At 44.8% G+C, this 26780-nt stretch overlaps 3 protein-coding genes across 5 annotated transcripts in view; all 3 read left to right on the forward strand.

Moving 5' to 3' along the window:
* The first annotated feature begins 2007 nt into the window (after window positions 1-2007).
* LOC133111892 (acyl-coenzyme A diphosphatase NUDT19-like) lies at window positions 2008-4552 on the forward strand. Its single transcript, XM_061222530.1, has 3 exons — window positions 2008-2019; window positions 2158-2353; window positions 2830-4552. The coding sequence occupies exons 1-3, from the start codon at window positions 2008-2010 to the stop codon at window positions 3054-3056; spliced, it is 435 nt and encodes a 144-aa protein (XP_061078514.1). The 3' UTR covers window positions 3057-4552.
* Window positions 3223-9453, forward strand: LOC133112121 (acyl-coenzyme A diphosphatase NUDT19-like). 3 transcript variants are annotated; one of them, XM_061222827.1, is made up of 3 exons: window positions 3223-3338; window positions 6986-7193; window positions 8907-9430. In XM_061222827.1, exons 2-3 carry the CDS (start codon window positions 7070-7072, stop codon window positions 9137-9139), a joined length of 357 nt encoding a protein of 118 aa, XP_061078811.1. In that variant the 5' UTR covers window positions 3223-3338; window positions 6986-7069; the 3' UTR covers window positions 9140-9430. The 3 variants fall into 3 exon arrangements, with proteins under 3 accessions (XP_061078811.1, XP_061078809.1, XP_061078810.1); XM_061222825.1 differs by lacking the exon at window positions 3223-3338 and adding an exon at window positions 5645-6551 and having other exon boundaries at window positions 8907-9453; XM_061222826.1 differs by lacking the exon at window positions 3223-3338 and adding an exon at window positions 5645-6551 and having other exon boundaries at window positions 8885-9004.
* Window positions 9454-12722: 3269 nt separating this feature from the next.
* Window positions 12723-26780, forward strand: part of tdrd12 (tudor domain containing 12) — a 29765-nt gene continuing 15707 nt past the window's right edge. The window contains exons 1-18 of the mRNA XM_061222531.1: window positions 12723-12882; window positions 14479-14535; window positions 15352-15516; window positions 17669-17802; window positions 18009-18128; window positions 18280-18335; window positions 18770-18855; window positions 20031-20268; window positions 20653-20762; window positions 20893-21008; window positions 21272-21343; window positions 22150-22201; window positions 22889-23081; window positions 23645-23738; window positions 24032-24092; window positions 24198-24314; window positions 25014-25196; window positions 26049-26199. Coding sequence (XP_061078515.1) covers window positions 12784-12882; window positions 14479-14535; window positions 15352-15516; window positions 17669-17802; window positions 18009-18128; window positions 18280-18335; window positions 18770-18855; window positions 20031-20268; window positions 20653-20762; window positions 20893-21008; window positions 21272-21343; window positions 22150-22201; window positions 22889-23081; window positions 23645-23738; window positions 24032-24092; window positions 24198-24314; window positions 25014-25196; window positions 26049-26199 — 2104 coding nt within the window. The 5' untranslated portion in view covers window positions 12723-12783. The remainder of the gene's footprint in view (window positions 12883-14478; window positions 14536-15351; window positions 15517-17668; window positions 17803-18008; window positions 18129-18279; window positions 18336-18769; window positions 18856-20030; window positions 20269-20652; window positions 20763-20892; window positions 21009-21271; window positions 21344-22149; window positions 22202-22888; window positions 23082-23644; window positions 23739-24031; window positions 24093-24197; window positions 24315-25013; window positions 25197-26048; window positions 26200-26780) is intronic.

Here is a 26780-nt window from a genome sequence, read left to right on the forward strand (position 1 = left end):
GTGGTTGAATGATCAATAGGTCTATGTCTGACCTTTGTCTGTACTTGGTTGCATATCCTTTGCATGCCATGACTTCAGACTCTGCATATCTTTTCAGGTTGTCCTACAAGCAATGCAAAAACTCTTTGCATTTGAATGGGATTTGGGGGGTTGGGCTAGATTCAACTGTAAATTATGCTGATACAATGTAACATTTGTTGGCTAAATGGTTTAAAGTCATCAAGGGTCCAATGTATCAAATGAGCCTCAACCACTGTGCTGCTGTCAGATATGCAGTAGATACTACAAGAATTGTTTCTCCTGAATATTTTTTTCCATTGAGTTCAACAGGAAAATTTGTCAGGAGAAACTATTCTTGTCTGCACAGTGACCAGGTATTAATTGTTTGATTACAAACAGAGAAAATAAAATCTGAAAAGGCAGAAAAAGACAAGGTGACCCCAAACCTTTGAACAGTAGTGCATATTTTATACAGTAGTGTATAAAATCAAGTTTATTTTGAATAAATCATTCTTGCGAGCCATCGAATAATTAGAAGCATCAATTGTACTGCGCTTTGGATAAAGGCGCTATATAAATGCAGACCATTTACTATTTGTATATTTTGTTTGTGATTCGTGAATAAGAACAAATACAACAAATACACCTTATACAGCCAAGGCGGTAGATGGCGCAGTTAATGCACAAACTGTCTAAAAATACGTGTCCTGCTCTGCCCTAGACGTCTTGTGACTCGCCAAGCGGAGAGTTCACTTCTGTGACCTGAACATGGAGACATATAATAACGAACTTATTTAATAACGACAGCAAAAACTGAAAAGAATAATAATAATTTAAAAAAATGTTCGGTCTAAAAGTCAAAGAGAAATATTGTTTGCATGCCATTGCTGTGCTTTATACAGGTAAATAGAGACGATGGCATATATGCTTGGCGTGACTTGAAAAATACAGAACATACAGTCCGAACATCTGGCATGAAAGGCACATAGAGGCGTCCCTATAAATATTGTTTGCATTGTAACTGCAGTACTGTTTGCGGGTTAACAGAGCCGAAGATGAACTCCGCATTGAAACACTGGAAGGAGGCTGCGACAGTCATTCTTGCTGCTAGGACTGGATGTAACGTTAGACCTGCTGTTATTGACGGTTTGAAAACAAGTGAAATCTCTTCGCCTCCTAACTTTGCCAAATCGGACTTGCCACACAATCCCGTTTTTGATTATGAGGTGTTGTTGCTGCAGCGAAGTTCCAAAGCCGCGTTTATGCCTAAAGCTTACGTCTTCCCTGGCGGTTTGGTTGAGTCCTCGGATTTTTCCAGCGATTGGCTTGAGACGTTCAAATCGTTCCGACACTGGCCAAATTTTGGTTTGGGGTTGGTAAAACAGGCTCCGGAGACAAGACCGCCTATTTTTGCTACGGACAGACAGAAACTTGGGTCTCCTATTCCAAGTGCTGTTGCTTTGAGGATATGCGCCGTGCGAGAGACATTTGAAGAGTCTGGAATACTACTGGTTGTTCCTAAAAACGAGGAGAATGATATTGACTTCATGAACCATCGTGGATGCGACAATAATTCGACTTCGCTCACAAGGCTAAATGAGCTTTTCGATAAGCGTGAAGTGGCTAGGTGGAGGGCTTTGGTAACCGAGAATCCTTTTAATTTTATCCGTATGTGTAGAGAACTGGACTGTATGCCCAATATATGGGCCATGCATGAGTGGGGGAATTGGTTGACCCCCAAGTCGCAACGGAGGTACGACACCGCCTTTTTCATTTGCTGTTTGCAGGAGGTCCCACATACCGCTCAAGATGAACAGGAAATTGTACATTTTAAGGTGACGAGGTTTCTGCTACTATCCCAACTTTATTCGACTGACTTGTGTAGCGTTATACTTTTCACTCTGATGAAGCTGTGTGTATTAAAGTATGATATTATAGCACGTAATACTGTACAATCTCTGGGAAATTATAGTGGGTCAAATACATACACGACTCTTTGTTAAAGGTATGCGTTTCCTAGTGTGTATTACGAAACTAGTTGTGTTGCTGCATTTATCCTGCTGAATTCGTAGGCCGTTTTGTATTAAGTGCAGACGTCTGGGTACTCCGTACTGAATATTGCAGAAAGTCGTTTTAGTAATCAGTCCTTGACATGAGTCGTCTTTAATCGGAATTAATTCCAAGTTTAAAGGTTCAATAGGTCATTTTGGACTCCTAACGGTCGAGAGAGGAATTGCAGCAACAAACACCATAAACACTGTTTATCCCTCCCCCTTCTCTGTGAACGCCCTGGCTGGAAACGCCATTGGCCATGAGCTTGAGTCTCCCGACTGTCGCCTCGCACTTCTGCCAGGTCATTTTAGTCACTGTTATGTTTCTGCTCATTAAAAGGCCAGTTTTCTCTCGAGACCATATCTAAAATATGATCTTGGAAATATTTCATCAGTTTTTTTGGGGGTTTTTTTGAAAGCGTGTTTGTACAATTGAGACCTTAGAATTACAAGGTTCTAACTGACATTTGACAAAAATGAGTTTGTCGTAAATATGTTGTTTATCGGGCATTACATATATGTGTGCAGTTTTACAAAAATACTGTTAAAAAAATAAAAAGTTGTACCTGCCCATTGACTTCGGAATATTTGAAGGTCAATATCTCAAAACCACTCAGAATGCAGAGAGAACATTGTAATTCGAAGGTCTGGATCTCTTGCCTTCACCATATCAAACCATCCAGAAATGACTAAAACTCAGGCAAGAACGACTTGCAATAAGCATAATTTCTGTGTGTGTGTTTGTGTGTGTGTGTGTGGCTTTTCCCCTCATGCTCAGGTGACGATCTGTACCCTAAGAACTTGGACCAGTTGGAGGAAAGAGGCGTGATCTTGAGCACAGAGAAGAGTTTTGAGCAGCTGCAGCGGGAGAGCGCCGCTCTGCATCGCGCTGTGTTCTCCGACCTTTACACCGTCGCCGTCCACATGAACATCACGCCCAAGTACAAGCACCTGCGGCCCATCGGGGCCCCTTCTCAGACCCGCTCCCCCAGGCCCAAGCTCTGAGCATCAGCTCTGAGCTCCTCACCCTCGACTCCACCTGAGTCCGTTCCTTCACTCGTACTGCTACCACCTCAATGGCGTGTGCGAGGGGTTAACAATGCATTCCTGCCTAACCCATCCCCCCTGTCAATCTCTCATCAGGCGGGCCTAGGGCCGGGTCCTCGACAGTACGTTTACGAAGAATATTTTCAGATTCGTGGAGTGCATCCAAGGCACTTTACAACTGATGCCTCTCCTTCGCCCATTCACAGTCGCACGTCCGACGGCGATAGGCTGCCATGCAAGGTACCAATTGCCTCGTTGGGAGCAATTAGGGGGTTACGGGTCTTGTCAGACGACCGCTCTCATCTCCTGAGCTATGTATTGTCGAGATAGAAAACAGGATGGAACGAAGATAAAAAATGAGTCCCTGGACATGGAGGATTTCACATCAGGTCACCCAAACACATTAGTACATTCCTAAGCCTTTTTGATTTTCTACATGGTTGTTCAAATTATAATGAGAACAGTGTGTTAATGGGAGGATGTGGACAGTAAAACCCTCTCAGAATACAAATTAGTTTTAGCCTTTAAACCTCATATTACGGTGGCACGGATGGTGCAGTGGGTAGCACTGCCGCCTCACAGCAAGGAGGTCCTGGGTTCGAATCCCCGTCGACCAGGGCCTCTCTGTGTGGAGTTTGCATGTTCTCCCCGTGTCTGTGTGGGTTTCCTCCGGGTACTCCGGTTTCCACCCACAGTCCAAAGACATGAGGCTGATTGGAGAGTCTAAATTTCCCATAAGTATGAGTGAATGGTGTGTGTGCCCTGCAATGGACTGGCGACCTGTCCAGGGTGTATTCCTGCCTTTCGCAGAATGTATGCTGGGATAGGCTCCAGCCCCCCTGCAACCCTGTTCAGGATAAGTGGGTTAGGATAATGAATGAATGAATGAATGAATGAATGACCTCAGATTACTTTTACAGTCAATTTGACCCCATTCACTGTTTGCCATTTCCTAAAATCCGATTAACTTGATACTGTGACTTTCCTAATCTGGTGGCATTAAATAAAAAATAAGCAATAAACATAATGTTGTGTTTTCAAAGGTACGATTGCTGTATACAGTGGCATAATTTTAACCCCAGGCTCTGTGGCAGTATAAAATGGAAGAAAACATAGCCTACCTTTTTAAAATGTCTTATCTCTGGGTTTTTGTGGGTGATTCTGGGGCTGTACTTTGCATGTTGATTACAAAAACGTGTTGCCCACTAAATTCAGTGTGGCAAACCAAGGTGATTTAACAACCAAAGAAAACCTCATCAATTGTTTTGTTTTTTTGTGATCACAAGTGTCATTATATGTAGCAGTTTGTAGCTTTGAGATTGCCATAGCAGAGAACAGGTTGATGCATGCAACATTTGGTTTTATATGTATTGATTGTGTTCGCTATATCGGGAACACTGTGGGAACAAACAAGCCACCAAATAAATACCATCTGGTTCAAATAATCAACACCATTTACATTACATTATTGGCATTTGGCAGACACTCTTATCCAGAGCAACGTACAGTTGATTAGCAGGAGACAATCCTCCGCTGGAGCAATGCAGGGTTAAGGGCTTTGCTCAAGGGCCCAACGGCTGTGCGGATCTTATTGTGGCTACACCAGGATTCAACCACCAACCTTGCGTTTCCCAGTCATTTACCTTCACCACTACACTACAGGCCACCCTGTCTCTTCGCTCACTTAACACAGCAGAATGAATGTACATTTTTGTGTGGGGTCACCTCAGATTTTGGCGAGGCATAGCCGCATTCTGAACCTGGAGTTTCTAAGTCAGTTGAAACTTCCCTGAAGCTGACTACGGTCAGGTAGCAAAGTCAGGAAAGGTAACAAGATATAGGGATGTTTGTGCAAATTAATAAATAATAATAATAATAATAATAATAATAATAATAAACTAAATAAATAATACAAATACATTTTCATTTGGCTGCTTGTGGGGCTGTTGGACCATCTCCTAATATTATTGATAATTTTTCATGGTCTCATATTTCGGAAGTAGGGGATAATTATATATATATATTTTTAAAGAATTCTTCCCTTTCCTGATTGTAATATGTACAATATAAAAGAAAATGAATCTCTCAATTTTCTTCATCTTCATTTCTCTCTCAGTTAAAATTGCTGAGTATTTACTCAATACACAAAATTACTTTATGCTGCTTAGCCTAATCGCAAGAAAAACAAACCTAACAAAATTAAATGCAAGGTTTTCCAGTAATGCAGGCAATGCTGAAACACTATGGGTGTGTCCCAATAGCAGGAAAGGGAAGACTTCTTAACTCTATAAACGCCACACCCTCCTCCACGCCTTGCCCCGGAAACCGTTCTTTGTGGACGAGAGGAACCGTCCCAACAGCCCTGTTTCCTGGCCCATCTGACATTGCCTCACTAGCTCTCTTAATTATTAACTCTTAGACATTTTAGAGAAATGTGAGACATCACCTTTATGATTGAATGAGAGTGTAGGAGTAAAGGTCACCTATTTTTACACTAAAGATTGATGGCCCCAGGCTTGGCGTGACTTCAAATGTTGAGAACACTGTTCGAACATCTGAGGTGAAATGAGTTTTTCTGAGGTGAAGTACGTTTTGGTATGAAAAGCACACAGGCGTTGTTTGCATTGTAACTGCAGTACTGTTTGCGGGTGAACAGAGCCGAAGATGAACTCCGCATTGAAGCATTGGAAGGAGGCTGCGACAGTCATTCTGGCTGCTCGGACTGGGTGTAACGTCAAACCTTCTGTTATTAACAGTTTGAAAACAAGAGAAATCCCTTCGCCTCCTAACTTTACCAAATCGGACTTGCCACACAAGCCCGTTTTTGATTATGAGGTCTTGTTGATGAAGCGAAGCTCCAAAGCCGGGTTTATGCCCAATGTTTACGTTTTCCCTGGTGGTGTAGTTGAGCCATCGGATTTTTCCAGCGATTGGCTTGAGACTTTTAAATCGTTCCGACACTGGCCAAATTTTGGTTTGGGTTTGGTAAAACAGCCTCCGGAGACAAGACCGCCTATTTTTGCAACGAACAGACGAGAACTTGGGTCTCCTATTCCAAGTGTAGTTGCGTTGAGGATATGCGCCGTGCGAGAGACATTTGAAGAGTCTGGAATACTACTGGTTGTTCCTAAAAACGAGGAGAATAATATTGACTTCATGAGCCATCGTGGAGGAGGCAATAATTCGACTTCGCTCACAAGGCTACATGAACTTTTGGATAAGCGTGAATTGGCTAGGTGGAGGGCTTTGGTAACTGAGAATCCTTTTAATTTTATCCGTATGTGTAGAGAACTGGACTGTATGCCCAATATATGGGCCATGCATGAGTGGGGGAATTGGTTGACCCCATTATTCTTCGACACAAAACGGAGGTACGACACTGCCTCTTTCATTTGCTGCCTGCAAGAGGTCCCATATACCGCCCAAGATGAAAAGGAAATAGTAAATTTTAAGGTGATTGTCTGTCTAACGCAGGGGTACACGCTGGCTATTGTCTCAAGCAACTAATTATAGGCTACTATGCCAAATTACTTGTGTAACTTGGCGTTTTACTTTTTACACCGTGTCGTGATTTCCTCTACTGTTGTCTATTTGTCACTGAAATATTAGACAGAGGGAACATCAGTAAAAACAAAACGTATGATCTAAATTATTTAATTTATTGAATGGGTTATCAAACACTCATATCCGCTCCGTGAAAAGGTAATTGCCCAATTACCCATGTGATCTAGGGTGCACCGCATACATACGACCACGTCCCCCAGCACATCCAAGCTGTCCCTGAGATCAGGATGAGCGTTGAGGAAGAATCAGTGGAGATCTTGCTTTCATGCTTTGCACTGTAAGAGGCAGTGTTCCTTCAATGTCTCCGTCTCTGTCGCTTGCAGTGGTCTACTCCGTCTGAAGTACTGCAGCGATTCCCGACCCGGGAGCTCCTTATAACGATACCACAGATCTATGAACTGGGCCGGATGTGTCACTACCCGCAGCTGCAGGAGCTGCACAGCTTTGCCGGGATGAGAGCCGCGGAGGGCTGTGAGCAGTTACTGGGTGTAGAACTGGCGTGTGTTGACTGTGACATATATCTTCTGCCAGGTACTGTCCACCGTTCACATTACATTACATTTAGCAGACACTTTCATGCAGAGCAACGTACAATAAAGTACGCGAGTGAACACATACAGTACTGTGCAGACGTATTAGGTACACTGACTTTATTATATATATGTTTATTTTTTTGTGCGTGTTAGTATAAAAGAACACATTTGAGATTTCCAAATATTCATTTTCCAAAAGATTACATTTTTGTATTTAATTTTTAAAAAGTAACATTTTAAGCAATTTACTACTTTTTACATAAAGACTTGATCAAGGCTGACTGAGATCAGAAGTGCAAGGACCCAACCAAAGTCTGCAGAAGAACTGTGGCAAGTTCTCCAACATACTTGGAACAACCTCCCTGCTGATTGTCTTAGCCAACGCTGTCCTGCAGGTCTATATCTCAGAGAAATGATGCAGTTTTAACGCACACAATTTATTTTTTGATTTGATTCAGTTTGAACGATTCTGCCAAATTACTAAAATGTAATGTCAAATGTATAGTATGTTTATTTAGGACCTTTCATTGAATTATTATTGAAAGAATCTTATCTGTACAGAATGTTATACAGGTGCCGAAGACTTTTGCACAGTCCTGTAGAAACTTGAACCCCTGTAGAATAATCTGTTAGCTATCCAAGAAGCACTACCACAGTTGGCAGCTAGAACACCCTGAATACTAAAATCATTTTTCTACTGTTCTCTTGTTGTTTTGTTGAACAGCTTATTTTCTCAAAAGTTAGAGAGAGAGGGAGGGAGAGGGAGAGGGAGAGGGAGAGGGAGAGGGAGAGGGAGAGAGGGAGAGGGAGAGGGAGAGGGAGAGGGAGAGGGAGAGGGAGAGGGAGAGGGAGGGAGGGAGAGGGAGAGGGAGAGGGAGGGAGAGGGAGAGGGAGAGGGAGGGAGGGAGAGGGAGAGGGAGAGGGAGAGGGAGAGGGGGAGGGAGGGAGGGAGGGAGAGGGAGAGAGGGAGAGGGGGAGGGAGGGAGAGGGGGAGGGAGGGAGGGAGAGGGGGAGGGAGGGAGGGAGAGGGAGAGGGGGAGAGAGGGAGGGAGAGAGAGAGGGAGGGAGAGAGAGAGAGAGAGAGAGAGAGAGAGAGAGAGAGAGAGAGAGAGAGAGAGAGAGAGAGAGAGAGAGAGAGAGAGAGAGAGAGAGAGAGAGAGAGAGAGAGAGAGAGAGAGAGAGAGAGAGGACAGCTTCCACTTAGCGCTTCCCTGGATTCCTCTGTGAGCAGCTCAGTGACACATGAAGCCAGCTCATGGAGGCTGCCATGTCTGACTATGGGGATATGAATTGATCCACAGAAAACACGTTACAGATAGACTATACCTAGTGTGGTTGATGACTTCTCTGCCAATCAGCTTGATTTTAGCAGCCATATACTGCACGGAAATTATCCATTAAATCTGTTTGATATCACCGGCCATATATTTACTATAGCTGAACTGAGATTTAAATATTTTTTTGGGGAAAAACATGCAGTTGCACAGGGCGAGTTTTCCCCCAACATCGCAGATGAGTGAAGGTCACATGATCTGTGATGTGTATTAAGAAGGAAAGAATACAGTACAGAAAGACCCTCCAGAAATGACTAAAACTAAGTGAGTATCAGCTGAGGAATGGTTTGCAAAAAGCTTGGGGCATCAAATTAATTCAAATAATTTCTGACAACTTGCCTCTGTGTGTGGGGAGGGGGGTTTTCCCTCCTGCTCAGGTGACACCCTGTACCCTGAAAATGTGGAGCTGTCGGAGGAAAGAGGAGCGATGTTGAGCACAGAGAAGAGTTATGAGCAGCTGCAGCAGGAGAGCGCCGCTCTGCACCGCCTGGTGTACTTCGACCTTTACACCGTCGCCGTCCACATGAACATCACGCCCAAGTACAAGCACCTGCGGCCCATCGGGGCCCCCTCTCAGACCCACTCCCCCAGGCCCAAGAGCCGGCTCTGAGCCTCGTGCCAAAAGATGAACATGAAACTGAAGGTGGCCAGAGCACAGGCCTGGCAGAGCATCAGGAGGGAAGATACCCTGTGTCTGGTCATATCTGTGGGTCGCAGACTTTGTGTTTATCCCAAACCTATTGGAGTGCACTGCTTGGGGGAAACCGCATAAAATTGTAATTATTCCAGTTTGTATTTTTTTACCTGAAATTATTATTTTTCACCTTTTGGATACTGGGTAAGTCCAAATATTTTGGAAGGGTTTGACATCAAAACTTGTTTTCTATAATAAAAAAAGGAATACATAGTTGCATTAAAATGATCAAAATGTCCTGTTTTGAATGATAAACTGCACGCCGAATGTATGGGATAGCCACATTACATTACATTACATTATTGGCATTTGGCAGACGCTCTTATCCAGAGCGACGTACAACAAAGTGCATACCCATAACCAGGGATAAGTTCGCTGAAAGACCCTAGAGGTAAGTACAATTTCAACTGCTACCTGTACAACAAAGATAAGGACAAGGGCCATTTTTTTTTTTTTTTTTTTTTTTTTTGAACAAACAAACAAACAGAGCAAAAGTCACCAAAGTTAACTATCCAAACACTGCTTACCTAGCCAACTAAAATACTGATACACAAGTCACAGAGACAACAATTAAGGTTCACAGGGAGGTAGGGAGGGATGGGGAGAGGTGCTGTTTGAAGAGGTGTGTCTTCAGCTTGCGCTTGAAGGTGGGGAGGGATTCTATAGTTCTGACCTCAACGGGGAGTTCGTTCCACCACCGTGGAGCCAGAACAGACAGTAGTCGTGAGCGTGAGGTGGAGGTTCTGAGAGGGGGAGGTGCCAAGCGGCCTGTGGAGGCTGAACGAAGAGGTCTGGCAGGGGTGTAGGGTCTGATGATTTTTTGCAGATAAGCTGGGGAAGACCCTTTAACTGCTTGGAAGGCTAGCACCAATGTTTTGAATTTGATGCGAGCCATGACAGGCAGCCAGTGGAGGGAAGTAAGCAGGGGGGTGACGTGTGAGTATTTGGGAAGGTTGAAGACCAGACGAGCTGCTGCATTCTGGATGAGTTGGAGGGGTCTGATGGCAGACGCTGGGAGGCCAGCCAAGAGGGAATTGCAGTAGTCCAGGCGGGACAGAACCATCGCTTGGACCAGGAGCTGGGTCGAGTAGGGGGTGAGAAAGGGGCGGATTCTCCGTATGTTGTATAGGAAGAACCTGCAAGACCGGGTCACCGCCGCAATGTTCTCGGAAAGGGACAGTCTGCTGTCCATCACCACGCCGAGGTTCCTTGCACTGGGTGACGGCGTGAGTGTGGTATCCCCGAGGGAAATGGAGAGATCCAGATGGGGAGAGGTATTAGCAGGGATGAATATCATTTCAGTTTTACCTGGGTTGAGCTTTAGATGGTGGTTGTCCATCCAGCTCTGGATGTCCCTCAGGCAAGCAGAGATACGGGCTGAAACCTGCGTATCAGACGGCGGGAACGAGACAAAGAGTTGGGTATCGTCCGCATAGCAGTGGTAGGATAGCCCATGTGCAGTGATCACAGGGCCAAGGGAGCGAGTGTAGAGAGAAAAAAGAAGCGGGCCAAGGACTGAGCCCTGGGGAACTCCTGTGGCGAGGGGCCGAGGTGTCGATACCGAACCAGCCCAGGCAACCTGGAAGGAGCGACCAGAGAGGTAGGACTCAATCCAGTCCAGGGCTGTGCCACAGATGCCCGTTGCTGACAGGGCAGACAGGAGGATGGAGTGATCCACAGTGTCGAAGGCAGCAGAGAGATCTAGAAGAATGAGGACAGAGGAGAGGGAGGCTGCTCGTGCGGCATGAAGTGACTCACTGACGGAGAGGAGCGCAGTCTCTGTCGAGTGGCCCGATCTGAAGCCAGACTGATGGGGGTCTAGCAGGTTGTTGTTAGAAAAGAAGGAAGAAAGTTGAGTAGAAGCGGCTCGTTCTATAGTTTTAGAAAGGAAAGGAAGAAGAGATACCGGGCGGTAGTTCTGGATGATGGAGGGATCCAGGGTAGGCTTTTTTAGCAGCGGAGTGATGTGGGCCCTCTTGGAGGATGCCGGAAAACAGCCGGAAGACAGGGAGGAGTTGACAAGGGAGGTGACAAATGGGAGAATGTCAGGTGTGATAGTTTGGAGAAGAGAAGAGGGGATAGGGTCAAGGGCACAGGTTGTAGGGCGGTGGCAGAGCAGGAGTTGAGAAACATCAGAGTCTGTAAGGGGGGAGAAAGTGGAAAAGGAAGGGATGGGCCTAGAGGGGGGGAAGGGCACAGTGAGGGGGGCGGCGGTTGTAAAGGATCTGCGGATGACTGCGACCTTCTCATCGAAGAAATCAGCAAAGTCATCAGCAGCGAAGGAGGACTGAGGAGGAGGAGGCGGTGCGTTGAGGAGAGAGGAGAAAATGGAGAAAAGTTTCCGGGGGTTAGAAGCAGAGTTCTGAATTTGCGTTTGATAGTATTTTGCTTTGGCGGCAGTGACATCGGAAGAGAATGCCGCCAGGAGAGACTGGTAAGTCATGAGGTCGGAAGCGTCTCTGGATTTCCCCCACTTCCTCTCCGCTGCGCGGAGGCTGGCCCTGGAGGTACGGAGGGTGTCAGATATCCAAGGACTGGGAGGGGATGTGCGAGGTGGCTTTGAGACATTGTAATCAATTTCACATACAGATTTGATAAGCATTATTCCAGGTTAGATTGATTTCTTTCAAGGAATTGAATAACTTGGCATAATTGACGCCAAGATACTCTTCCTCTGTTACACATGATACTGACAACACGCATAAAACGCAGCAGCACCACCTGCTGAAACGCGACGGTAGTGTATAGTTTATATTGAACCAAAGATTTGATTCACATAAATGATTTGTTGAAAACAATTTGTGCGCCATGTTCTTTTTCTCGATGCTGTTTTGCCATGCTTTGTGTGAACTTGATCCCAAGTCAGTCCCGATAAGCGTAACATTTTAGTGGATAAATAAATAAACACTACGCAAGTCAAAAGTGAACAGTCCTATGGAAGAGTCTTGGTGCGTTTCCACCGTGAGCTTACCAGGCATTTATTTTGTGTCAGACCTTTGCGTGTCCATCATTCATTTCATTAAAGCAGGGTTGAACCTGCGTGGTTTAGGCGAAACTCCCCCCGTCCCTGTAAACACAATTTGTAGGAAAATATATATTTGAAGTCGCTGTGCCCACGATCAGAAGACTGTAATTAACCAGCTTTTCGGCTCCCTGAGACACGTGGGCAGTTCTGCGCGTTGCGTTCACGGCCATTTCCCCAGGACTCAGCTGCGACGTTACACGCACTGTTCAGTGACAAGGTAACTCGGCACAATTTACCAGTGGACTCGGTGTATCAAACAAGTGGCATTTTTCAAGTTCTGGTTGACACAGAAACGATTGTCATCATCGTTGGCTTTCATTTGGGGCAAAAATCCATTAATCTTACATCTTTAAAAAAAACAACCCACATGTTTTTAGCAAATTACAAGTTAATGTTAGCCAGCTAACTTGCTCGGAAGGATAACTGGCCTAGTAGTTTGGCTGTTGTTTGTTGAACAAATTACCGCAGTCGCAGTTGGCCGATTTCAGTTCATTAATCTTATGTCCTGGCATAACATAACTGAACTGGAAATGTAATGCCGGTGCTGAAGCCTAGAATTCAGTATGAGGATAATTCCGTATTTTCTTTAGACAGCTATCCCACGATGCACATATCTGTAAATACGACTGACCAGGTACCAACGTTAACTCGTCGTTAATTCGTCTTTCTTCTCATAAACATGCATGTAGCTTAAGCTAGCAATGATGACCTATCAAGTCAAGGCCGCGTTCATGCTTTTACAGCTAGCCTAATGTCTCACAGTCCTTCAACTCCCGTCCTGGCCGCAATACGAATTGAGTTAAACAGTTTCCACTGCTTTTATTGTTAAGGTTTCCCCGATAACCTTACTGTAATACGAAAAGGTACAGCAAGTGATCTAAAAAAAAAAAAAAAAACGAGATTGCTAGTTACAGCTATTCTGGCTAACAAATTCCAATGGTGGGCCACACACTGCCAAGTCATCGAATGAATCGGGTAGTCTGGGTAACGTTAGGCTTTTATCTTAGTTTGAATACTTTTTTATTATTCAAAAGTATGTAAACAAACGCACGTTTAAAGATGTTTAGCACATGACTGTTATATGCATTGAGGCATTTTCATTTGTTCTGAGTACCATCACTTAATTGTTAGCAAGGCGAACTAACGATTTGGTGAGTAACTTCGCTAAAGGCCGCTTGCGGAAACTATTTGCTCCGACCACACAGTGGTCTGATTTCACTAGGCCTAATTATTTTACCTCCTTGTTCCAGGAACTAAGTTCATTCGTGAAATCAGGTGGTGTAGTGCATGGTTGTAGCGAATTCCTGCAGACACTGCCGCCTGGAGTAACGGAAAAAATGAAATGTTCAGTCAAATGTACCCTTTTCTGTTTCCTGCTGCGAATCCTCGAACGATTCAACGATTACGCCATGTGTATTGCGAAATTATTATAATTATTTACCATTTTTATCTTTGCACTCGATTTTTGGACGATATTATAGGAATCTGAACCATTTTTCTCAGTGCATAGTCATCCTATCATCATGAAACTTTCCTATCCTTTACTCCATATCCAGGAAAGTGTTTTGAGCCAATTATTTTCTTGTTATAAGCTTTAGGGGTTGGTACAGCATCACAAATCTCATTGTTAGATCTTGATATTTCATCTTTTTCTTCATTAGAAATGAGAAATTGGGTATTGGTGATTTAAAAAAACAATCAAAACCGTCTTCAGACATCTTATTTAGAATCTGAAAGAATGATAACATTATCTTGCTTGGTTCAGATTTGGTATAGACTGCTACAAAAATGTTAGAATTAGTCATTTTTGAAAAAACTATGCAAATGAGCTAATTTACATATTTCCAAATCGATACCTCATGATAATCTGAAATGATCTGGAGGACGAAAGATGTGTTTTCGGTGGAACGTAACCTTAAGTGATGTGACAAAAGTTTAGAGATTACAAAAGTTTCACATCACAGTTCCAGACTAGTTTTCTCTTTGAAAATGTACGGATGTTACGGATCGTAACATGTATATAAATAGATTTTATTTGCTCCCACTTCATTTCTAATGATTGCTGTAAATTAACAGTAAGATTGGAGCATACATGACAATTTTGAACGAATTAGGAAATCGCTATGCATTTACAGGAAGCGTCAGACGGCTTTCTATTTTTCTGAGAGAATGGTTTGGAAAAACGGTAACTGTTATCGAGCTAATGATTCATGTTTTCATTTTTCTTCAGTCTTTCTCAGGCGATCCAGAGGGAGTTGACACGATGCTGGAAATCTCCATATTAAAGGTAGACCTCAATAAATGACCTTGACACAGCAAGATCTTTAAAAATAGTAGTTCTGTGATTTATGTTTGAGCAATAATAGGAAACCAATAGCAACAGTCTCAACATTATCTGTGGGCGGCCTGTAGCATAGTGGTTAAGGTAAATGACTGGGACCTGCAATGTCGGTCGTTCTAATCCCCAGTGTAGCCACAATACAATCTGCACAGCCCTGCATTGCTCCAGGGGAGGATTGTCTCCTGCTTAGTCCAATCAACTGTAGGTCGCTCTGGATAAGAGCGTCTGCCAAATGCCAATAATGTAATGTAAATTATCTCATGAAGTGGTTTGACAATGGGGACCAACTGTGTATGCTAGTTTTGCACAAGCTAGCTTCAAATGTAATTACAACCTCTGAAATGCACAGAGCGTATAATTGTTCTTGATTTGACACCAAATGTCTATGAAAGGATCTGCCTCCTTGAGGCAATATTTGAACAAAAATGTCTGTCTTCCAGGAGAAGTACATGCCCTATACTCAATTCCCCAATTTTTTTATCAGCACAACCAATTGTTTTTGCAGCATAGCAAACACTTCTTTTGGAAAGAGATTGCTTTTTAAGAAATGGGCACATTTTATGCTTACAAGTGAGGACAGGTTAAGACAATCCCAATTCCAGCAAGCCATACCTGCTCACTGACCTTAAATGCATTTTGATAAACCTTAATTGATAAATAGCATGTACATTGGGTAACCAGGTATTGGGGTGGTTTATTAAAGGTGTAGGTTATTGTTGCGTAAAGGTGAGGGGGCTGTGATGTTCCTTTGATGTTTTGTAGATCCAGGATCCTGGGTGCTTTTGGGGCCGGATTGTAAAAGGAGATGGGCTGAAGGTTTCGAGCCCCAGAGAATATGAGGACCTGCATGTCAGAATGAACCTTTTCTATCACGACGTCAACCTGGATGTCCAGAAGATTAGGCCTCCGTCCCTGGCAGAGCGACAGGTACCGTCTGTAATGCGGGAGATATTTTCCCTCCGTGACAAACCTCTCCCATCACTCAACCCTGGCCCTCTAGTGCCTTCATGCAGACAGGGGGAATTAACCTTCTGGGTTTATGAAACATATTCCAGGTCGAGTGTATGATTTTGACTGGTCTAGACAGTTTTTGTGTGTGCTGAAGGATATTTTAGGTATTGCTAACGTTCCTGCTGACCCTGGCTGGTATGTGGCTTTTGACGGCTGTGGAGATTTGAGTGTAGCGTTGCGTTTGTGTGGAGATTGAGTGTAGCGTTGCGTTTGTGTGGAGATTGAGTGTAGCGTTGCATCTGTGTGGAGATTGAGTGTAGCTTTGCGTTTGTGTGGAGATTGAGTGTAGCGTTGCGTTTGTGTGGAGATTGAGTGTTGCGTTGCGTTTGTGTGGAGATTTGAGTGTTGCGTTGCGTTTGTGTGGAGATTGAGTGTAGCGTTGCGTTTGTGTGGAGATTGAGTGTAGCGTTGCATCTGTGTGGAGATTGAGTGTTGCGTTGCGTTTGTGTGGAGATTGAGTGTAGCGTTGCGTTTGTGTGGAGATTTGAGTGTTGCGTTGCGTTTGTGTGGAGATTGAGTGTAGCGTTGCGTTTGTGTGGAGATTTGAGTGTTGCGTTGCGTTTGTGTGGCGATTGAGTGTTGCGTTGCGTTTGTGTGGAGATTGAGTGTTGCGTTTGTGTGGAGATTGAGTGTAGCGTTGCGTTTGTGTGGAGATTTGAGTGTAGTGTTGCGTTTGTGTGGAGATTGAGTGTTGCGTTGCGTTTGTGTGGAGATTTGAGTGTTGCGTTGCGTTTGTGTGGAGATTGAGTGTTGCGTTGCGTTTGTGTGGCGATTTGAGTGTAGTGTTGCGTTTGTGTGGAGATTGAGTGTTGCGTTGCGTTTGTGTGGAGATTTGAGTGTTGCGTTGCGTTTGTGTGGAGATTGAGTGTTGCGTTGCGTTTGTGTGGCGATTGAGTGTTGCGTTGCGTTTGTGTGGAGATTGAGTGTAGCGTTGCGTTTGTGTGGAGATTTGAGTGTTGCGTTGCGTTTGTGTGGAGATTGAGTGTTGCGTTGCGTTTGTGTGGAGATTTGAGTGTTGCGTTGCGTTTGTGTGGAGATTGAGTGTTGCGTTGCGTTTGTGTGGAGATTGAGTGTAGCGTTGCGTTTGTGTGGAGATTGAGTGTTGCGTTGTGTTTGTGTGGAGATTTGAGTGTAGCGTTGCGTTTGTGTGGAGATTGAGTGTTGCGTTGTGTTTGTGTGGAGATTTGAGTGTAGCGTTGTGTTTGTGTGGAGATTTGAGTGTAGCGTTGCGTTTGTGTGGAGATTTGAGTGTAGCGTTGTGTTTGTGTGGAGATTGAGTGTAGCGTTGCGTTTGTGTGGAGATTGAGTGTTGCGTTGCGTTTGTGTGGAGATTTGAGTGTTGCGTTGCGTTTGTGTGGAGATTGAGTGTTGCGTTGCGTTTGTGTGGCGATTGAGTGTTGCGTTGCGTTTGTGTGGAGATTGAGTGTAGCGTTGCGTTTGTGTGGAGATTTGAGTGTTGCGTTGCGTTTGTGTGGAGATTGAGTGTTGCGTTGCGTTTGTGTGGAGATTTGAGTGTTGCGTTGCGTTTGTGTGGAGATTGAGTGTTGCGTTGCGTTTGTGTGGAGATTGAGTGTAGCGTTGCGTTTGTGTGGAGATTGAGTGTTGCGTTGTGTTTGTGTGGAGATTTGAGTGTAGCGTTGCGTTTGTGTGGAGATTGAGTGTTGCGTTGTGTTTGTGTGGAGATTTGAGTGTAGCGTTGTGTTTGTGTGGAGATTTGAGTGTAGCGTTGCGTTTGTGTGGAGATTTGAGTGTAGCGTTGTGTTTGTGTGGAGATTGAGTGTAGCGTTGCGTTTGTGTGGAGATTGAGTGTAGCGTTGCGTTTGTGTGGAGATTGAGTGTAGCGTTGCGTTTGTGTGGAGATTGAGTGTAGAGTTGCGTTTGTGTGGAGATTTGAGTGTAGCGTTGCGTTTGTGTGGAGATTGAGTGTAGCGTTGTGTTTGTGTGGAGATTTGAGTGTAGCGTTGTGTTTGTGTGGAGATTTGAGTGTAGCGTTGCGTTTGTGTGGAGATTGAGTGTAGCGTTGCGTTTGTGTGGAGATTGAACGTTGGGTGTTGACTGTCCCTGTTAGGTCTGTGTGGTCTACTCTCCCGCCCTGAGGTGTTGGTGTAGAGCGGTTGTTGAGGCGATCTTAGGAACGGTTGGCTCCCAGGTCATGTGCTTTCTGGTGGACCATGCCGAACACATCCTTGTAAGCCCAGACAGGTAAGCATTTAAAAAACATTTTAAAAAACGATAGCCTCCATTAAAAATACATAAATAAATAAAATAAAACACGCACACACACATAGACACACACACACACACACACACACTTGGAAAGATGGATTTGCCTGCACTTGTTCCTACCTCATGGCGGTGAACGGATGTTGTTGGACTGTTGGGTGTCATGGCGGCCGTGTTCTCCACAGTGTCAGAGCTCCGTTGGAGAAGTTTCTGATGCTGCCCTTCTGGGTGAGGCAGTTCCAGCTCGCGGGCATCCGCCCCATGAGGCTGCTGGTGCCCGTCTACCAGGAGAAGGCCAAGCTTGTGTAAGGATGACGTTTGAAATGCAAAGGGCCAATGAAGCCAGATCCTAAAAATCTCAACTATCTCGGTTGTGTGAATTTCATATTGCACGTCTCATGTTGGACAGATGCTGGAAAAATATTTTATCTGTCCTTGTGGTGTGGTTTGTGTTAGGCCTTCAACCCACTGGGACAGTTCTGCTACACGGTACTTGCACAGCCTTGTACAAGGTAGGCACCACACTCTCTGAACAACGTCTGCTCTTTAGTCAGTAACACCATTGCTTAAAGGCGGCTTAACTCAGGTGAGGGTTTGTGACTAATGCATTTGGCCTGATGAAATAAGGGAATGGAATGAGCAGCGTGACGCTGTTGTCGTCGCATTGCATTAAAGTAGTTAGTAGTAACGTTGTAGTTAATTAGCTGACCTTTTATCCAAAGCCACTTCCAGTTGATTAGACTAAGCAGGGGACCATCCCCACTGGAGCACTGTAATGTTAAGGGCCTTGCTCAAGGGCCCTACAGCTACACCTGGGCTTGAACCGCCAACCTCCAGGATTTTGGCCCCATGGCTTCACCTTCACCACGATGCTGCAGGCCGCCCCTGTGTTGTGCGAGTACAGCTGGGTTTATGGGGAGCTGAACTCTGTTTCTCTTGTGTTCAGCTTCCTCTGTGCTCGAGGCCGTGTTGTGTGAAGTGCTGGGGGACACGACGGCCGTCGAGCTTTACTTAACCGTCAGGAACGTAAAGGTAACAACGTCTGCTCCGTCAGAGACCGGAGTTTCCTGTGCGCAATAAAAAAATGTCTTTAGGCTGTTTGCAGTGCTTCTCAATAGATGCGTGACTGCATTATTCAGACAAACAAATAAGTATTTAAAGATATTGTTTTGTAATTTGAATATTGGAAGATGACATTACATTACCTTAAAAATGTATGATTAGATGCATATATTTCTTGGACAAGTAGCAGAAGTATAAAATGTAAATGTATTGGGTCCTTTTTGGAGCCTCTTGTAATGCATGTTATGTCCACAGGGGGGAGCAAGGAGGACACAGACAGATTTTACATTACATTTACATTTTAGTCATTTGGCAGACGCTTTTAATCCAAAGCGATTTACAAGTGCATAGGTTCTTCCACAAGTCAAAGCATCACACCCATAACTAGGAAAATGCTGCTGTTTTAAACATATAGTCATCATATGTGCAATTTTTTATTTAATTTTTAATTTTTATTTTTTGGGGGGGTTAGACGACGGATAGGGATATCAGAAAGGGGGGCAGGGGAAATCAGGAGGGAGGACTAAAGTAAAGTTTGAAAAGGTGTGTTTTTAGTCTGCGTCGAAATAGGGGGAGGGATTCTGCTGTCCTGACAGTGGTAGGCAAGTCATTCCACCACTGAGGAACCAGAACGGACATAATCCTACACAAATCCTTGTCGGATAGTGGCAAAAAAAAGAAAGCAGAGTTAACTTACGAGAGGTTCATTGACTGACCCTTTATTGTTTTTAACAGTGATCTAAAATAAACAAAAATCCAGGTTATCATGTCAAAGCATACATTTCTATTCAGGGACTATGTCAATATCAGAAATATTACATTACATTATTGGCATTTGGCAGACGCTCTTATCCAGAGTGATGTACAGTTGATTAGACTAAGCAGGAGACAATCCCCCCTGGAGCAATGCAGGGTTGAGGGCCTTGGTCAAGGGCCCAACGGCTGTGCGGATCTTATTGTGGCTTCACCGGGATTAGGACCACCGACCTTGCAGGTCCCAGTCATTTACCTTAACCACTACGCTACAGGCCGCCCATATATATAATTTGACCGCTCTAATTAAAGTGACATGACTGAGGTGCAGGGCTTGGGACACCCTTTGATGGGTAGAGTGAGCTGAGCAGGCATTTTGCATATGCTTGCAGGTCTGTGTGAATGACGACTTGGTGGCAAAGAAGTTTGCGTGCTTCTCGAGCAATAAATCTGGATCCAGCCCTCACGACTGCCCGGATGATCCCTCCCCCATCATGCTGTCCTGTGACATCTTCTCCAACGGCAACGACTTCCTGACACAAAATGGCCTCCTGACACAAAATGGCTGCCTGTCGCGGGCGCTGTGCTCCAGCATCTCTCCAAGGAAGGACCTCCTGAACGGTGCCCCAGGTAACGCCTGCAGAACACTGCCCTGCTGCCTTCAGGAAGGTTCACGCTCATGGACTGCTCCTGTGTTAATCATTTATAATACATAATTTGATAATTAGCTGACGCTTTTATTTAAACTGACTTAAAGTCAGTTAGACTAAGCAGGGGACAATCCCCCCTGAAGCAATGTGGGGTTAAGGGCCTTGCTCAAGAGCCCTATAGCTGTGTGGAGCTTATTGTGGCTACACCGGAACTTGAACCACCAACCTTCTGGGTCCTGATCATGTACCTTAGCCACTAGGCTTCAGGCTGCCCCAGGCTTTGTCGAATCAGATATCAGTCAAGCCTTGATCAGTAAGTAAGCGTTCATTGCTAACATGCTGTTTTGTTGGTTTTCTGTTTCAGAGGCGAGTCGGACGGTGGTTGGTGGTTTACAGAGGGGCACAGAGGTGCAGTGCCGGGGAACTTCAGAGCCCAGACCTCAGTGCTCTGAAAAGGATGCAGGGGATCTAGCAGTATGTCTCCGACACATTACATCGCAGTTATTTAACTGACCCTTTAATCCAAAGCAATTTACAATTTACAGCCTGTGTGTGTGTGTGTGTTAACACGGGTGAGCCGGTGTGTGTGCGTGTGTTTACGCAGCGGTGTGCCGTGGGTGGAGGTGCTGGGAGTGATGGAGACGTGGCTGAGACCGATTCTGACAGCAGCGAGAAACCGTTGGCTGGAGCTTCTTCAGATGGCGGCCAGGTTGATGGGAGGTAGTTCACACACCAGGATCTGTCAGCACTGGGAGCTTCGCCAGATCTTTTACTGTTGACTGTGAAGTCTTGAGTTTCATTTCTGAGTTGTCATGCATATCCTGAACCTTAAATGATCTATTTGAGAATAATCTATGCTTAAGTTTAAGGTTGGACATTTGAAAACAGTTTTAGAGTGAGTGTACTGAAACATTTGAACATGGTTTTCTGTGAATGTTTAGTACAGTGATTTGAGTGGTGCAGTAATGTCCTTTGATCTTCAGTTACCGTACACTGGAAACTGAAACGCAGGGGCCCTTGGCAGATGAATTGCTCAATAAGCTTAACTTGTTCAGGTAAGATTCTGATTCTTAAACTTAAATCTTTTTACATTACATTACATTAATGGCATTTGGCAGACGCTCTTATCCAGAGTGACGTACAACAAAGTGCATACCCATGACCAGGGATAAGTACAATTTCAACTGCTACCTATACAACAAAGATAAGGACCAGGGCATATTTGAATTATTATTATTTATTTATTTATTTATTTATTTTTTTAAACAAACAAAGCAAAAGTGACCAAACTTAACTTTCCAAACACTGCTTACCTAGCCAACTAAAAATACCGATACACAAAGTAAATCACAGAAAGACAACAATTAAGGTTCACAGGGAGGTAGGGAGGGACGGGGAGAGGTGCTGCTTGAAGAGGTGCGTCTTCAGTTTGCGCTTGAAGGTGGGGAGAGATTCTACAGTTCTGACCTCAACGGGGAGGTCATTCCACCACCGTGGAGCCAGAACAGACAGTAGTCATGAACGTGAGGATTTTAAAAATTGTATAATGGAAACCCACTATTCCCTGGCCAGCTTGTAGTTCAGCTGTACATGAGGTATACAGTGCAGTCCATAAGTATTTGGACAGTGACACATTTATTTTGTTTTGGCTCTGTACTCCAGCACATTGGATTTGAAATGGAACAGTTAAGGTTCATTAGACTACACTGTCAATGCTGACCTTTACTGTGCAATACATTAGCCAAACTAGATGTGCTAAGTTAAGGAAGGTCACTTACTGTAGGTCCAGGTCATATCCAAGTGATTTTTAAAACATTGGCCTCTGTATTTGTCTGAATGTTTTTCTTTATACTTTCAATAGGTTCATGAAGCTCTTGAATCCAGTCACTAAACGTGAGATGGCAAAACCTCAGGTGAGAACTGCTTGTATTCCTTGTCGTCGACGCTGATTGCACTCAAGTGTCCTGTGTCTTACGAATTGCTGTATTTCTGGGTCTGATCGATCTATATTTGAATTTGGATTGTTTTTGTCAGAAGGCAACTACTTCCATAAGATTCTCCATTGGATGTCTTGCTGTAGAATGAATGGGAGTTGCTGTGCTTATGAACTAATGTCCTGTAACACCCTGGCAGATTTTCTTCAATTCGATTTTATTTGTTTAGGGCTTTTTACAGAAGACTGTCGCAAAAACACTTTACTGAGTCACACAGAAGGGAATAAAATATATCAGCCCTCAGCCCCCAAATAGCATAGCGAGGTAAACGACTCCCTTATGAGGAGAAAAACCCTCTAACAGTGGTGAGAAAAAAACTCCCCGATGGGAAGAAACCTTGGGAGGAACCCGGCTAGAGGGGAATGCCCATCCTCCGTTGGCCTATAAGTTTGATGTGTTAAACTAGCAGATAAACTAGAAAGTCCATATGGAGGGATGTCGAGTTTGGAGTTCAGAGGGGAGGGGAGGGGAGGGGAGGGGGATGGATATGTAACATTCATTATTATTAACATTTGCGCGTGATTACGGAAATATGTCCATCAAGTTTATCCTGTGTAGTTGCCGCTTGCAGCTGATTTTGATTAATGATGCGTCTTTGTGGTTCAGACCGTCCGGGAGGAGAAGACCGAGGTGGACAGCGTGAAGGACATTCCGGAAGAAGACGCCGAGGTCCAGGAGATCAGCCCAGCTCCGAGCCCTGAGGGCGTCTCTGTCTCAGCGCCCCCACCTGACCAAGTGTGGTATGATTACTTGACCCGCAGAGACCAGCTCTGCACTGTGGTTACTATCGCTTCTGAAGGCTGATCGGCACTGAGTTACAGTCACAGGAGGGAACGCTTCTCTTAAACCTGCGCTCTGATGTTTTCAAAATAGCGATAAGGAGCCAGAGGAATGTCTTGCACAGCATTGTACGAAGAACAGATGTTTGTTACTTTTTATTACTCAAGTCAATTTTGACCACGCAAAGCCTGTGATGTTGTGTTGAAGTTGCCATGCGACCATTAGTTACCGTTAGTAAAAAATCATAATGTTTCATTTCCTCATGTTCCTAGTCTTGTTATTTTCATTTGCTGGTTTCATAGATTCAACAGGGTTTATACACAGTTCCTTATTCCTGTTGGTGGAAATACTGATCTTGGCCCGTGTGTACCGTTCAGTGCAATTTCAATAAAATGTCGCTGAGTTTGAAAGAACGCGGTGCATTGTGGTTTTTGATAGGCTGCAGGTTGCCTTGGCTACAGCACACTCGTTGGGTGACACAGGCCAGAGGAGATTGCATCTCAGCGGACGTTTGTTTGTACGAGGGGTCGCGCCGGCACTGAACTGTTTGGTCTCATCGCAGTGCGACTCGTGTCCTTGTAGAAGAAGAGGAGGAGGAGGAGGAGGAGGAGGTGGAGGAGGCCGCCACAGCCTCCACAGAACAGCCGAGTCTTCAAGAGGAGCTGGACTGTACAAGGTGGGCCCTGAGTATGAGGCTTTCTCTGCCCCAGTGTGAGTCTTTATCAAAGACCTGCTGCATGTTCACTGAGCTTACAAGAGCTGAAGTTCTCTGCCCTTTGATGCAGATGTAGTTTCCACTGCGAGTTCAACACTGGAGCCGTCTTTCAACTGTGTTGTATGCACTCGACGCACTATGCTACAGACCTCTCCATACACCGAGCTAATATAAAGTTGTTGTTTTTTTTTTTTGTATATGTGTAATGCTCAGACGATTATTCAAGGTATCCACAAATGCTTTTATTTCGGCAGGTTGTTGCAGTTGCTAAATCCGGACCCTTTGAACCCAGATCCGGAATGCTTGGACAGCGCGGTAAGAATCTGGAAAGCTCTTGATTTACCACGTGAAAACTGTTCCTGTGTTCTTGGAAGTTCTGGGGGAGCTTTCCTTGCAGCCATGTTCTGCTGTATGCTGCAGGCTGGAGCAGAGACTCCGTGTGAGCCGAGCAGGAGTGGGATTTTATTGCATTCTGCCATTGAGATTGACCCCTGCACTAGCCTGGCCCGTTCTCCCATCACTGATAACATCAGAAAGGTATTTTCAATCTCTGGTCGAGAGTAGTTAATTCTTGTTATCATCTTGGATGTAAAATTGTACATTTGTTTGATGAAATATTTGTGTGTGTGTGTGCGTGTGATCTGTGTGTGTATATGGTAAATGGCAGGCATTTATATAGCGCCTTTTATCCGAAGCGCTGTACAATTGATGCTTCTCCATTCACCCATTCATACACACACTCACACACTGACGGCGATTGGCTGCCATGCAAGGCCCCGACCAGCTCGTCAGGAGCATTTGGGGGTTAGGTGTCTTGCTCAGGGACACTTCGACACAGCCCGGGCGGGGGATCGAACCGGCAACCCTCCGACTGCCAGACGACTGCTTTTACTGCCTGAGCCATGTTGCCCCACTGACTTGACTCGAAAGAGATTTGTCCATTATCTCCCTTTGACATAATCCTGTTCCAACTGCACTCGTTACCACACAACCGTGTGATTTTCTCGTCCCTTTAACGGCGATAAAATAAATAAAATAATGAATGTGACTCAGCGCCCGTGTGGCTCACTCATTCCACATTGTGCGACGGTACTTTCTGTCCCTCTGACACACGCTGTTCAGAGGATGTTATTACTTAGACTGTATTGTATTGTATTGTGTGTGTGCGTGTGTGTGTTCTGCATATGTATATGTATTGTATTGTATTGTGTGTGTGTGTGTGCGCGCTCTCCCCAGGCTCTGCTGAGGAAGGGCTTCTCTGGGCCGCGTGTGGGTGAGCGGTTCTGCTGGCCGGCGGTGGCGAGGGGCTCTGACACCCTGCTGATCTCCGGCTGCGGGGCGGACCCCCTCTCCTACGTCCCCCCGCTCCTGTCCCACCTGCACCTGTCTGCCTGCAGCACCCTCACCTCCCGCACCGGGGTGAGTCCCCCCGACGCCCAAAAGCACCGTATCCGCACCTCAGCCTGGTGGCTACGGTGCATGACTGGGACCCGGGAAGATGGCTGGTTCAAGTCCCCGGTCCCGTTTTTTTTTTTCTGAAGATTTAACTGTATGTATGTATGATGAAGATGAAACCACTCTGGCTACTAAAATGGTGCATTAAATACTGGATGGTGCGTTTTGATTGGTGCATACTAACTGGTTTTGATGCTGAGGAGAGGAGGTGGGGCAGACAGTGTCCTTGGTGCTGCAAGCAGCTGTTTAACAAAGCCATGAATATCTATCAAGATACAAGTCATCCTCTGTATACAGAATACATGTTGTTGCCATCTGGCTTACGATTTAAAACTCCCATTGCTTTAAAACAGAGGTACAAAAATTCCTTTATCCCTCTTTCTATTCAAGCACTGAATGCACACAACAGAAGAAGATAGCCTTGTCCACTTAGTGACCCCATACCCCAATCCACTACCTCTTTTTATATCGACCTTATATTTATTTAAACTGTATCTTGATTTTAAATGACTCAGTTTTTAATGCACTGCCAATATTTATCACAACTGAACTATTTATTATGCTTCTTGTGCAGAATCTGTCTGTCTGTCTGGATTGTGTTATGCCTATTGTTGTGTGGTATGTGTGTGGTCCTGCTGCAAACAAATTGCCCATTTGGGACAAAGAATGAACTGAACTGAACTGAACTGAACTGAACTGAACTGAACTGAACTGAACTGAACTGAACTGAACTGAACTGAACTGAACTGAACTGGTCTGGTCTGGTCTGGTCTGGTCTGGTCTGATGGAGGTCTCCCTCTGTGACCCCCCCTGCAGCCCGTGGCGGTGATCCTGTGCCACGGCTGGGAGAAGGCCCAGCGCGTGTTCGACCTCCTGGAGGATATCCCCGCTGCCGAGGCCCTCCACCCCATGATCGTCCTGGTGGGGGAGAAGGACGAGGCCAAGAGTGTCAAAATACAGAGGAACTGTGAGCGAATGTCCAAAATAAAGCGTGTTCTTCACGAGGAGATTCATTATGCAGTAATACACAGAGTAACCTATACTATCGTTTTACCAACATGTTTATACATTTAGAACAGGAAAATTAAAGAATCGATTTAATAACACAGGTTCAAACTTAAAAAATATATATTATGCCGTTTTGACAACAGAACAGAATGCTGCTGAGTGTTGCTAGGTTACGAGTTTGATATCTCAAACTATGAATCAGCCAAATGTAAACAAAAGCGGGTTAGATAGTAGCGATTCGTCTTGTGGTAAGTCGTTGAATGTCTCTCAACCAATCAAATTGCAAGGTCATTCTAACAAAGGCATGAGAAACCTTGCTCCCACTATATTTGCACGTCAGATTTGATTCAAAGAGCTGCATTTGCATATAAATGAGATGTGAAAAACATTCACCTTAATCCTTAACAGAGACTGCTTTGTGACTGGCTGTGGCGTCGTGAGGAGAAGTGAAATGTAACGCTGAATCTAAATAAATGAAAATCTAAAATTATTGATGCAATAATCTTGCAAATAAACCTAAGGATAGTGAGAGTGCACTTA

Source organism: Conger conger, chromosome 15 (genome assembly GCF_963514075.1).
Source record: "Conger conger chromosome 15, fConCon1.1, whole genome shotgun sequence".
Lineage (NCBI taxonomy): Eukaryota > Metazoa > Chordata > Actinopteri > Anguilliformes > Congridae > Conger > Conger conger.

Bases quoted from the DNA above. Each gene is read 5' to 3' on its own strand.
- LOC133112121 (XM_061222825.1), top strand. From the start codon at position 5,763: ATGAACTCCGCATTGAAGCATTGGAAGGAGGCTGCGACAGTCATTCTG. The intron at 6,552-6,985 runs GTGATTGTCTGT...TGTCGCTTGCAG, and splicing joins AGGAAATAGTAAATTTTAAG to TGGTCTACTCCGTCTGAAGT. The intron at 7,194-8,906 runs GTACTGTCCACC...CCTCCTGCTCAG, and splicing joins TGACATATATCTTCTGCCAG to GTGACACCCTGTACCCTGAA.
- LOC133111892 (XM_061222530.1), top strand. The intron at 2,354-2,829 runs GTCATTTTAGTC...CCTCATGCTCAG, and splicing joins TCGCCTCGCACTTCTGCCAG to GTGACGATCTGTACCCTAAG.